General features: G+C 42.5%; 1 protein-coding gene across 1 annotated transcript in view; it reads left to right on the top strand.

The window, feature by feature from the left end:
• The first annotated feature begins 7,652 nt into the window (after positions 1–7,652).
• Positions 7,653–13,350, top strand: part of MFSD14B (major facilitator superfamily domain containing 14B) — a 229,939-nt gene continuing 224,241 nt past the window's right edge. The window contains exon 1 of the mRNA XM_007953001.2: positions 7,653–7,760. Coding sequence (XP_007951192.1) covers positions 7,653–7,760 — 108 coding nt within the window. The remainder of the gene's footprint in view (positions 7,761–13,350) is intronic.

The following is a 13,350-nucleotide window of genomic DNA, read 5'->3' as shown; positions in this document are numbered from 1 at the left end:
TAAAGCTAGGCTTTATATATATATATATATATATATATATATAAACACACACACATATATATCTTTTTATGATTCTTCCCTTTAACTAAGTAGTATGGAGATATTTGTTTTTTAAATCATGCTAATTGTCTTCCATTGGTTTGATTCTATTCCTTTGCCTCTTCAATGTGTTATTTATTTCTTTCAATGTGTTATTTATTTCTTAACTCTTAGTATTAATCTTCTGGATTTCTATTTGCTGTTTCTGTATAATTTCTAATCGTTCATTTACTTTGTCAGTTTGTTCTTGTATTGTTTTTGTAAATTCTTCTGTTTTGTCTGTATTTTCCTTGATTTTATCAGTGTTTTACTTGACCTGTCTTTCAATCCATTGAAGGTATTTTAATTCTTTTGAATTCCTTTTCAAGTTGTTCTTGTGCCACTTCTTCCTCAGAGAGGTTTTCTGGCTTTGTATTCTGGTCCCTTGTTTGTACTACTTTGTTGTTTCTTTGTGTCAGTTGCTTCTGAGATATTGTGCTGTCTTTGTATTTATGTGTAATTAGTGATTGTTTGTTGGTATGAGTTGTCCAGGCTTTTTGTTTTGTTTTGTTTTTTTTGATATATCTAAGCAAGTGGGGCTGGTGTGGTATTCTATTACCTAGATTGGCAGCACTAAGGTGCTGTCTCCTCGTGGGTGTGATAGAGGATGAGAAGATGTGCACAGATCATAGATCTCTGTTACATGCCATGTAGATCAGTTGAGGGTGGGTTGGACTGTTATTGGCCACCATGTATCATTGATCAGTTGTTGCAGAAGCAGGTGGTGGCCCTTGCACTGTGGGTGAGTCTTTAGGAGGTATAATGTGGTTGGGGTGTGTGGGCATAGTTCCCACCAGTTGGGAAAACAAAACAAAACAAAAACATCTAAAATAAATAAAAACAAGAGAACAACAACAATAATAATAAAAAACCACAAACAGTATAAACAAACAACAAGAACTACAAAAAGAAAAAAGACAATATAAAGAAAATGAAGGGGAAAGACTAAAGAAGGACAAAAGAAAAAAAATCTAGGGAGGAGAGAAAAAGAAAAGGGAGCAAGAGGAAAAGACTAGTAAAGAGAAATAACAAAAATGAAAAATGTAAAAAGAAAAACAAGAGATGGGAAAAATGCAAACAGGAAAAGAAGAAAAAAGATGGGAACCATGAAAAAGAATGAAAAAATTAAAAGAACCAGGGCAAGGAAATGAAAGGAAAAACAAAAAGAAAGAAAGGAAAAAATAATAATTAAAAACAAAAAGGAAATAGTGGGGGGCAAGGAGGAAGGTCACTGGACAGTATTCCTGCTGACTGAGCAGGCAACACGGAAGAAGGCAACTGGTCCTGGAACGAGTTCTTGTCTATGAAGAAGGCAACTGGAGCTGGAGGCCTGATCCCAGATTTCTTGCTGACCCAGAAGATGTCTAGGGGCAGGGCACTGAGACCCAGAAAGAGTTCCTACCAGCCCAAACAATGGTTAAGAACAAGGTACTTAGTTCCAGAAGGAATTCCTGCTGATCCAAAAAGCTACTGGGCTAAGGCATCTGGTCCTAGAAAAAGTTCTTGCTGTCCCAAAAGGCTGGGTGTAGATCCCCATTCACAGAAAAGTTCCTGCCATCCTAAACAATGTCTGGGTGTAGGGTATCTGTTCTCAGAAAAAGTTCCTTCTGGCCAAAAAGGTATCTGGGAACAGGGCACCTAGTTCCAGGAACAGTTCCTCCTTGCCTAGAAGGCAGTTGTTGGCAGGGCACCTGGTCCGGGATTTATTCCTACCAGGACAGAAGGTGGGTGAGGATGACAGATAGCCATACGTCTATTCACTTGGAGGGATTTGGGTACAAGGGGAATATTTCATCTTTCTTATCACCAGCCATCAGTGTGGTTGCTCATGCAGTCCCTGGCAAGTGGAGCTGAATATCAGGTTGCTGCCCAGATTGGAATCCCACTTGTAAACATTCAAAATGGTTGTGTCATCAGGCCAGCTGACAGTCCACAGCTCTATTTGTCTCCTTATATGCTGTTTTCATTCAGTTTTTTTCCACTAGTCAGTATTTAACCCACTTATCTTTTCCTTCAAAGCTCAGGGTTCTAAGATTATCCTACCTGTTTCAATTGGTTTCTTGTTTCTTTGTTGCAGAGGGTCTGGATAGCTTGTCTATGAATTCCACTATCTTGTTGAAAGTGTTTATAAACTTTTGTAAATGAATGCTTCCTGGAGCACTTATTTATTTATTGTGTTTTGGGTGCAAATTTACAGAGCAAAATTTTACATTGATTTCATGCTTTGATTACCATCCCTGACCAAAATGCATTGTCTTCCCCTCCTATCCCTGTGACTACCCCTTCCCTGTGCCCTTCTTAACTATGCACTTCTGTCTGTCCAGCTTTTCTTCTGTGTGAATACTGCCCCTCTGGTGCCCCATGGCTGACTGCTTTAAGGAGTGTATCTCCCTAGAGTAGGTGGGTGCATTGCCTTGGAGTGGGTGTTCTGCATATAAGTTTTTCTACTGTTGGGCTGAGAGCCAATTCTTGGGAGTGAATCCAATCCTAGGCCAGGAGGGTATCCTGGGGCCAAAGTGTTAGGGGTTCCACCAGACTCTATCCAACCAGTAAAACTGGTCATTTTTGTGTTTTTGAATTTTGTTCCACATTTTTCCTCCCACTTTATCCAGGATCTCCAGTTTTGATCCCTTTCTGAGTGGTTGGCATTGGAAGCCAGGCACCATCTAGTTCTTCTGGTCTCAAGGTTCATCACATCCTTGGAGTAATTATTTCCAAATGGCTTTGATTTTCTTCACCCTTCTTTGCTTCGGATGACAGGAGACCAATAGTTGCATCTTGAGTGCCTCTCAAAAGCTTTTAAGACCCCAGTTGCTACTCACCAAAGTAGATTGTGGAACAAGATTTTTATGTACTATGTTGTGCCAATTGACCTTGGTGTCCCCCAATACTTATGGTTTTGAGTTGGCAGGTCTGGTGATTCTCTTTTTCAAGGTGTTTGGTTGTCTCTGAGAGGTTACTCCAATTCTGTCTTCTGTTGCTTCTGCAATGAATGTGGCTAATTTTGTATCACTAGTATCTATGTAAGATTATCTTCAACTAGATCTATCCTTGGTCTAAGGTACATCCTTGTTCACCGACCCCCACATGATCTTCTCAGTTGTCTATGTACTTGTCTCCTCAGTTGTCTATTATCTATAGCCTGGTGTTTGGTGTTAGTGGTAATGCAGTATTGTGAACATACTAGAATTTGCCTCTGTTATCTTTATCTTATATGTACATTTCAGTGTCCTTCCTCTCCCCAGTGTCGTCATGCTGGTCAGACTCTTACCATACCATCTCTTCCCTTACCCTAAGCAACATGTGATCCCCAACTATGAAAATTTTCCTCCCCTTCCCTCCCATCCCTAGTAACCTACAAAGTGAGTTCCCTTCCCAAAGCAAACCCCTCCTTGACTTTTCACAATAATTGGCTCATACAGTATTTCTCCTTCTGCAATTGACTTATTTCACTCAGCATATTGTCCTCCAAATTCATCCATGTTGTGAGATGACTCACATATTTTTCAATATTCTTTAATGTAGCATAGTATTCCATTTTGTGAATGTACCATAATTTGGTTATCCATTTATCTGTTGATGCCATCTAGCTTGTTTCCATTTCTTAGCTATATGAATTGTGGTGCGATGAATATGGTGTGAATATGTCTGTTTGTGTCCTGTCTCTTACCTCTTTAGGATATATTGCTAGTAATGGAATTGCTGGATCAAATGGTATTTCTATTTTCAGTTTTTCAAAGAAACGCCATACCATTTTCCACACTGGTTGTACCATTTTGCAGTCCTGGAGCACTTTGTCAAGACGTTCTCGACTCTGTGTTTCCCATTTTGCAAAGTGCTCTTTTGCCATAATAAACTCTACGTTTTAAATAGCCTTGTAGTTTTTTCACTATGACATTTCAAACCACTGACTTGAGTGCACCTGAGCCCTTAACCACTGGGCCACCAGAGCTCCTTCCTAGAGCCTATGATGCTGAATTAAATTATAAGGAACCTGATGCCTTTAATATTGATTAGTGCAAAATTAATTAGAAGGACAGCACAAGGGTCTATACACTTATATAATTTCTTTGGTATAAGTGTCAACCTAATGCAATAAAGAATGTCTTAAAAATTACTTCTATGAATCTCCAAATCAAGGGAACAGACTTCACAGTGCCACCATCAAGTATTATTTATTGTACAATACAACCTGCAAAAGGTGGAACCTGTGCAAGGTGGGAACATGGCAGAGAAGAAAACTCAAATATTTTCCAGTAAAATGAGTGATAGAAAACTGGAAAGACTGCATCCTGTCAAAGGTGGAAAACTTGTGAGGCCCAGAAAAACAAAGCACCCCCTTTGAGTTCCAGCTCTCACTGTATTATATTTTTGGCATTGTATTTTTAATTGAGATTTTCACAACTGGTATATATTTGGAGGATTAATAAGGAAGACAACAGGTTCACCTCTGCATTCTAAACATGTATAATTAAGTACAGAAGGCAGAACCAGAATCAAAGCATGGCTGAAATATGCAGGCAGCCATTGGTTCAGTAAAAGGATTCAATTTCAACAAACGATAATTATCGATAAGATCTGTTTAACATATCCTCTTCTCTGAATATGTTTAGGTAGAGGGTGAGGGCAATCTGGCTGAGATCTTGTTGGTAGGAATTTCCTGCTCTCAGTCCAAGGCTGGCAACTTCTAGGAATCCTGTCAATCTCTTAGTGTGGACTGGAGTTCTCAACCAAGGCCATGTAGCAGTAATGTCCCTGCAAACTATAGAGTGTGGGCTATGTAAACTACTTGAGCCCCAAAATAGGACTTTTGTGTTCTTATAGGAAGGGCAGATTTTGGACATCAATGTGCTTTAGGAAGCAATGTTTTACCCAAAACCCCCAAACCAAACCCACTGCTAATTGATTCCAACAGAATAGAACCGCCCCATTGGGTTTCCAAGGCTATAACTTTACAGAAGCAGACTGCTACATTTTTCTCCTTTGAGTGGTTGGTGAGTTTGAACACCTGGCCTTTGCTTAATAGCCAAGTGCTTAACCACTGCACCACCAGGGCTCCTCCATGTCCCTAACCAAACTGAAAAACCACACTCACTTCCATTGAATCGATTGTGACTCAGTGACCCCATAGGATGGAGTAGAATTGCCCCTTTAGGGTTTCCAAGGCTAGAAATCTTCACAGAAGCAAATTCCCTCATCTTTTTCTTGTGGAGCTGCTGGTGGGTTTTAACTGCCAACCTTTTGGTTAGCAGCCAAATGCTTTAACCACCACGACACCAGAGCTCCTTAATGTCTTAACACTGAAAGTAAATTAAGCTATACCAAGTTTGTCCCAGCTCAGGACCTAGAAGGGGCACTGGCCAGCAGATACATTATAGTGGATCACACAAGAATCTTTGGGATTCTACATGACCAGGCTGTAAGATACAAATCAATAGTGGACTGGTTTGACTTAATTCTATTCTAAAGTCCATCTGGGAGTCTTTAATAACATAGAAGACATATGGTCTTCAACAGAGGTACTCATTATCTTTTGAAGTAAGCGTGGGATGCTCAAATATCTAATAGGAAAAAAACATTCTGACGTCATTTGTATTCCAAATTTCTGAAGCAGGTCCTACATATTATTTTAGCTTTGTAACTGGCCAAACCTTTTCCTTCTGAGGCTTTGGGTCAGCATCAGCAAAATAGTATGTAGTAACTCATGAGGTTTTTGTGGAACAGTGATAATGACAATGATATTTATAGAATAAGGATTAATTTCAGCTGATTTTAGTACACCACACCTAATATAAAGGAGCTCTGGTGGTATAGTGGTTAAGGCACTTGGCTCCTACCCAGAAGGTCGGTGGTCAAAACCCACCAGCTGCTTGGCAGGAGGAAAACGAGGCAATCTATTTTCCTCAAGATTTACAGCCTTGGAAACCCAATGGGGTCGGATTTGATGGCAGTGGTTTTGGTCCTGGTTTTTGGTACCTAATGTAGGTTATAGGCGCTCTGGTGGCATAGTGTCTAAGAGATTTGACTGCTAACTAGAAGGCTGACATTTCAAACCCACCAGCCACTCCTCGGAAGGAAGGTTTCCTTAGTGACACCACCTGGGTATGGTAGCTGTACCAGAGAAAAACATGAGAAGGGCACCCCTCACCCCCTGATAAACAGGATGCACCTGAGAAAAACACCCCTCATTCCCTGATAAACAGGATGCACCTGAGATAAACAGTGTCCCGAGCCTCTGAAACAAAGAGAATTAAAAAAAAACAATTTCCATGTGTCAGGAAGTAATCCTAACCTATATAACTCGGCGTCTTGGGAGAATAAGGCATTGCAGCCTAGGAGCGCGCTTCAGCTCCCTGCAGTCGGCTAGCCTGAATAAAACCTTTTTCTAAAAAACGCGAACATTATAGTGGCTATTATTTTAATTGGAACCCATAACATTGGAAACCCAAGGAGGGGTCGCTTTGAGTCGGATCAGACTCCACGGCAGTGCAGTGTGCTTGTTTGCACTTACAGTAGGTTATTGACATCATTTAACAAGTGAGGGTCCATGACTTTGAGTAATCAGTTCATATATGTCCTGTTGGTACCATCTTTGTCTCTGGTCTACGTGATTCCTACGACTGAGCTTTTCCCACAAAGTAAAGTGCCATCAGGCTCGCTTCATATTTTGGATGAGGAACAGAATACTGTAGCCATATGCCCCTCCTCGAGTTCGCGATTCCAGACCAGAGGGCTCTCTTGTCAGAACGTGACTGTTTACATACTAGATGTTGTTGTTAGCAGCCCATTGTACAACGGAAGGAAACATTGCCTCGCCCTGGGCCATTATCACCACTGCTCGACCATTGCTCTGCTTGAGCCCATTGTTACAGCCACTCCGTCAATCCATCTCCTTGAAGGTCTTCCACTATTTTGCTCACCTTCTACTTTACCAAGCATGATGTCCTTTTGTCCATGGTCTGGTCCCCTCTGATAATATGTCCAAGCTATAGGAGAGAACTCTCGCCACCTTCTCTTCAAAGTAGAATTTGCAGCGCTCTACAAATCCACCTCTCGCCAGACTCCACCCCTAGCCTGGGGGATGGGTGAGGGTGGGTGGGAATAGGGCTGGGTGACCCTGGAGATGACGTATATTGGGCGTGCTGCGTAATCCCTGACGCAAAAGCGGAGACGTGGAGGCGGGGACTGAAGTGGGCGGACATAGCTGTAGATGTGGGGCGTGGTCGGCTGTAGAGAGCTGGCCTGTAGGCGGGGTGGTGGGTGAACCGGTTTGCGGCGTCAGGCGGGACGCGAAATCCTTAACCTCTCACAGGCCACTGAAGACGCAGGCCTCTAGGAGTGTCGTGGTCCGTGCGGTTGGTGCGGTGTGTGGACCCTAACCTGTAGTCCTGCTAAGTCTCCGCGGCTCCAGATTTGTTTGCATTCTTCTATTCTCTTCGTCGTCGCTGGCACCGCCGCCCAACCCCCAGGCCGCTGCGGGCTGCGGTGCCCATGCGGGCGCGGGCCCAGCTGCCGCCTTCGCGGCGTTGCCCTCGTCCCGGAGCGTCCTGAGCTGGCACGGCCATGACCACGACATGAGGGTGGAGCTGCCGCCCGAGCCGGAGGAGCAGGTATCGCCGGAGCTGGAGGCAAGAGCCATGCTTGAGAAGCGCACGGGTGCGCAGGCCGCGGGTGGCAGCTCGGTGAGCGCTCGCGTGTGTTGCCGCGCGTCCCCTTCAACTCTGAGGCCCCAAGTCAGGAGAAGCTCAGGGTGGAGGGAGTTTCGCGTCGCGGCTGAAGTGGGGAGTGAAGACCTGGGAGTCGAGGCCCGTCTGCTTGCTGTGGCCGGCATTGATGGAGGGAGAGAAGATCAGAAGGGAGCGCGCCTGCCACCTCTCGGAAAGCTCCTCCTTTTTAAGGGTCGAAGTCATTAGTAATAAGCATTGCTGGTGGTTTCTCATCATTAGACAGAACGTTAAAGTAGATAATTTGGTTATTGTTTAAAAAAGCACCAAACATGGGACAGTTCATATAAGTAATTGGGTTATTTCAGAATTCTCCATACATGTGACAGTTGATAGAAATTTTATGGTGCAATTTCTGGCCGAGAGTGCTTAGACAGGCCCTAAACGTTACCAGATAGCTGACAGGGAAGTTGTAGGCTGAGCAGCTTCTGCTTCCTGCCTACCTTCTCATTCTCCAGGCTGGTTGGAGGATTGGTCAGGCGGAAGGGGAGCAGAAATTACTCGGAAACTGCAACCCCCAGGATCCCGCTGAGGAGCATGTTCAGGTCAATCTCTTTTTCTAGTTTTACGTGAGATTGGGTGGGTTCTGAGAGCAGTACAGGCAAGCCCAGATTTAATTGGTCAGGATTCAGCAAAATAGGCCGGTCAGCATAACTTTGGGTCTTCACGGTGGCATACTAAGCATAAAGAATTTGTATTAAAAGTTTGCCATTTCTTCAAGGCCCAACTTTAGAAAGGAGATATATATATATATATAGATATATATATAGTCCATTTAGCACATGAATGATACTAGAAAACGCATGGAGGTTTAGTTTACATATCTAATTTTGTTTCTAGTTAAACAGCATATGCATCTTTGGTGATGTGAATCACCATTAGTGTTGGGAGGATGAGCGAAATTGAAGGAGCAGTGATTAGAATGGAGTCAGCAGAGCTGGTTTCTAGTCCTAGGTTCTAACAGAACCAATATGCACTCTAAGTAGGGTACCCACATCTGCCTAATCCGTAAAGTGAGGCTTGGTAATATTGAAGGCCCCTCCTAGCCCAAGTGATACCTTGTTTTTTTATTTTTTAATAAAACATTGGAGTCCCCTTTCTTCAAAGACAAGGTTGGTAATATGGGAAGCTTCTTTGCAGAGGGAGAGAAATTCTGTAGAATTGGCTTCTCATGTAAAAAAATAGACTTGTCATTTCTCTGTCCCCTAAACAGAACCAAACCACCAGCTCCTCCTGTCTTCTTTGAGGTGATGGAGTTACGAAACAGTAGAAAAGCTAGTAAAAGGGGTTCTGGTGGTGCAGTGATTAAAGCACTCGACTGCTAACCAGGTCAATGGTTTGAACCCACCATCTGCTCTGCAGGAGAAAGATGAGACAGTCTGCTTCCATAAAGATATAAAGCCTTGGAAACCCTTTGAGGGGCAGTTCTGCTCTGTCCTAAAGGGTCTCTATGAGTCTAAACTGACTGAATGGTGGTTGGTTTGCTTTTGGTTAGTTAAGCTAGTACCTGATAGTTAGCAATGCATACCTTCCCAGACCTATAACATGCCCCTAAATTTGGCCCCCTACATAGAAAGTTGCTTGAAATACTGACTGCAACAACAGACTTGAGCGTATCAACAGTCGTGAAGATTGTTCAGGATTGGGCAGTGTTTCACTGTTGTACATGGGATGAGTATGAGTTATTTCTCAATAATATATTTTGCATGGGTAATTGAATGGTCAGATTTTTTTTTTTTTAAACTTACTGTGATATAGGTGAAAGTTTACAAAACAAATTCATTTTACATTCAACAGTTCATACACGTTTTGTGACACTGGTTACATTTCCCACAGTGTAACAGCTCTCTTCCCACTTCTTTGCTGTAATTGCCCTTTTCCCTGTGTCTTTTTTGCCTATGCATTCCTGCCTCCTTACCTTTCTCCCTGTGCAAATGCTGTCCTTCTGATCTCCCATGGTTGGTTGTTGTAAGGAATGCATCTCCCTGGTGTAGGTGTTTGGCTCCTACTATCTACTGTTTGGGAGCTCTGGTAGCATAGTGGCTAAGGCACCTGACTGCTATCCAGAAGGCTGGCGGTTCAAACCCACCAGCCACTCCTCGGAAGGAAGGTTGGGCAATCTACTTCCGTAGTGATACTGCCTCGGAAACCCAAGGAGGGGTCACTCTGAGTCAGGTCCGACTTGACGGCACATAACAACAACAACAACCTACTGTTTGTCTGAAAGTTAAGTCATGGGAGTGAGTTCAATTCCAGGCCCAAGGGTGACTCAGCTATATTCTTTGGAATTTCACCAATTTCTGTCAGACCAGTAAGCTTACTCTTTTTTTATTGTTTTGAGTTTTGTTTCACATTTTGCTCCCACTCTATCCAGTATCTCTAATTTTGGGTGGTTGATAGTGGTAGCCAGGTATCATCTAATTCTTCTGGTCTGAGGGTCATATAGGCTGAGGTTCTCATGGTCCATTAGTCCTTTGGACCATTTCCAGGTGTCTTTGGTTTTCTTCACTTTTCTTTACCCCAAATGAGGACAGACCAGTGTTGTATCTTAGATGGCTGCTTGCAAGCTTTTAAGACCCTGTCGCTACTGACTGAAGTAAGTTGTAAACAGTATTTTTGTTTACCATATTGTGGCAATTGAGCTTGATGTCCCCTGCGAGATTGGTCAGAATATTTAGGTTATCCCCAGACTGCAATAAAAGTATTCAGTTCTCCCATTTCCTAACCTAGGCAGGGACTAGAGTCTAACCTTAAAGTTGCTAATTTATATGCTTTTGTGGAATATTTGCTCACAGAAACCTGTTGTTGTTAGGTGCTGTTGAGTCAGCTCCAACTTGTAGTGACCCTATGTACATCAGAACTAAACACTGCTCAGTCCTGTGCCATCCTCACAATCCTTGCTATACTTGAGCCCATTGTCGTAGCCACTGTGTCAGTCCATTTCATTGAGGATTTTCCCCTTTTTCTCTCTCTAAGAAGTATGATCTCCAGGGAATGATCCTTTCTGACAACATGACCAAAGTAGGTGAAGCGAAGGCTGGCCATTCTTGCTTCCAAGGAACATTCTGGCTGCACAAGAAGAAGAACCAAGATTTGTTTGTTCTTCTGATAGTCCATGGTATTTTCAGCATCCTTCAGCAACACCACAATTCAAAGGCATCAACCCTTCTTCCGTCTTCCCTGTTCATTGTCTAGCTTTCACATGCATATGATGTGACTGAAAATACCATGACTTTGTTAGGCACACCTTACTCTTCAAAGTGACTTCTTTTTGGTCCAGTTGTGAGGATTTTTGTTTTCTTTATGTTGAAGTGTAATCCATACTGAAGACTAGTCTTTAGATCTTCCTCAGTAAGTGCTTCAAGTCATCTTCACTTTCAGCTAGCAGCGTTGTGCTGTCTGCATATTGCAGGTTTTTAACGAGTCTTCCTCCAGTGTTGATGCTACATTCTTCATATAGTCCAGCTTCTCAGATTATTTGCTCAGCATACAGATTGAAAAAGTGTGGTAAAAGGATATAATACTAACGCACACCCTTCCTGATTTTAAACCATTTGGTATCCCTTTGTTCTGTTCTAATGACAGCCTCTTGATCTATGTACAGGTTTCCCATGAGCATAATTAAGTGTTCTGGAATTCCTTTCTTCTCAGTGTTAACCATAATTTTTTATGATCTGCATAGAAACCTAGACACACTTTATTTTCTGATTCCTTCTCTTGACTCCCTAGCTCTTCTGCTAATTTTGGCTACCAGTAGATTCCTGCATAGTCTTTTTTTGTTTGTGAGGTAATAGCGTGGAGTTAGTATTGATAAACTGCTTGGGATACTGAGAGTGAATTTTCTTGGGAGCTCTGCTGGTGGAGCACCTAAGGCATTTGACTGCTAACTAGAAGGCAGACAGTTCAAACTCACCAGCCAGTCCTCGGAAGGAAGGTTGGGCAATCTGTTGTCATAGTGATACTGTCTTGGAAACCCAAGGAGAGGTCACTATGAGTTGGATCTAACTTGACGGTGATGTTGGACCAAACGTGGGTCCCTGCCCGGTGCTCAATTAGGCCAAAACAGTTTACACACCAAGTGATGAACAGGAGAGAAAATTACTTATTGCAAAGCAGCAATGCAAGGAGACACGGGCAGTTGGGATACAGTATAAGTTTCAGGAGAGGAGTGGTTATACATATTCATAAAAACTTAAGGAATTTGGGTGTGAATTAACTGAGGATTGGTTGATACCTCCTTCGCCTCAGTTTAAAGGGACAATCATTTTTAATGCAGTGCGCTTGCGCACTGGATGAGTCACACCGGCTTTCTTTCATCAACTGATTGGGGGCTTGGGCAGAGGGAAGAATGTCAGTTCCCAGCAACTTTGTTCCTGTTTGTCTTACTGCGGATGTCCGCGGGCGGAGGTTAATTTTCAAGTTGTCTCCTGAAACGTGTTAAGGTACTTCTCACCTGTTTCTAGGGGGATAACATGGAGAGAATGTGTAAATTGACCTTTCATTCCATTCAGTTCTTAAGGAACTGATTTATCATGTTTATTTCTTTGTCTTCAGCTGAGGTCCTGTCTGTCTTTACCCGGGTGGGAGGTGATGATAGTTGAGCTTTCATTCCATTAAGTTCTTAAGGAACTGAGTTACCATATTTACTTGTTATACTTCAACCAGGGATGCAGACTGAACTTTGACTCCACTTGGTTTCAACGGTAGTGAGTTTGGTTTTTCTTCCTTTTTTTTTTTGTACTTAGTGAGATGACTAAGACATGCAGTGCAGTGTTCAGGCACTAGTGCATTTCTCAGTTTGTGTAAGTTGGGAGTTAATTTCACTTTCAGTTTCATTTCATTGCAAATGCCTCTTCAGAGAAGAAAAAAAAATGCTGTTGCCTTTGAGTCAATTGTAATGTATTCTATATGGTTTTCTTGGCTGTAATTATTACAAAAACAGGTAACTAGACCTTTTCTTCCGTGGAACCACTGCGTAGGTTCACACCACCAACCTTTATTTTAGTAGTTAAGTGTGAACCATTTGATTCACTCAGGGACTTTTTGTCACATGCCAAACCAGACCCACTGCCATCTAGTCAATGCCGACTCAAAGTGACCCTATAGGACAGAGTAAAACTGTCCTATAGCATTTCCGAGGCTATAAATCTTTATGGAAGCAAATTGCCACATCTTTCTCTGGAGGAGTGGCTGGCTGGTGGGTTCAAACTGCCGACCGTATAGTTAGTACCTGAGCACTTTACCACTGCCCCACCGGTGTTCCTTGTCATATGCCAGTTCCCCCAAATTAAGCGTTTTTCCTGTTTGAATTTTCATTCTGGTATCATTTCCATACTATCAGGTGCTGTGTCTTAAAGTTCCTATGATTTGATTTCATTTAAATATTAGGGTTTCCTTATAGGTTGATTCCAGTGGCAGTCAAAGTTTGAGATTTATAGATGCTACTAATAATCACAAGAAAAGCCTACAGTCACCAGAAGGAAGGAAATAATCAAGATTCGAGCAGAAATCAATGAAACAGAAAATAGAGGGCTATAGAAAAAATCAA

This window comes from Orycteropus afer, unplaced genomic scaffold, assembly GCF_000298275.1.
Source record: "Orycteropus afer afer isolate SDZICR_OR568_19922 unplaced genomic scaffold, OryAfe1.0 scaffold00368, whole genome shotgun sequence".
Lineage (NCBI taxonomy): Eukaryota > Metazoa > Chordata > Mammalia > Tubulidentata > Orycteropodidae > Orycteropus > Orycteropus afer.
The sequence above is the reverse complement of the archived record's forward strand: the minus strand, read 5'-3'. Positions and strand labels throughout refer to the sequence as shown.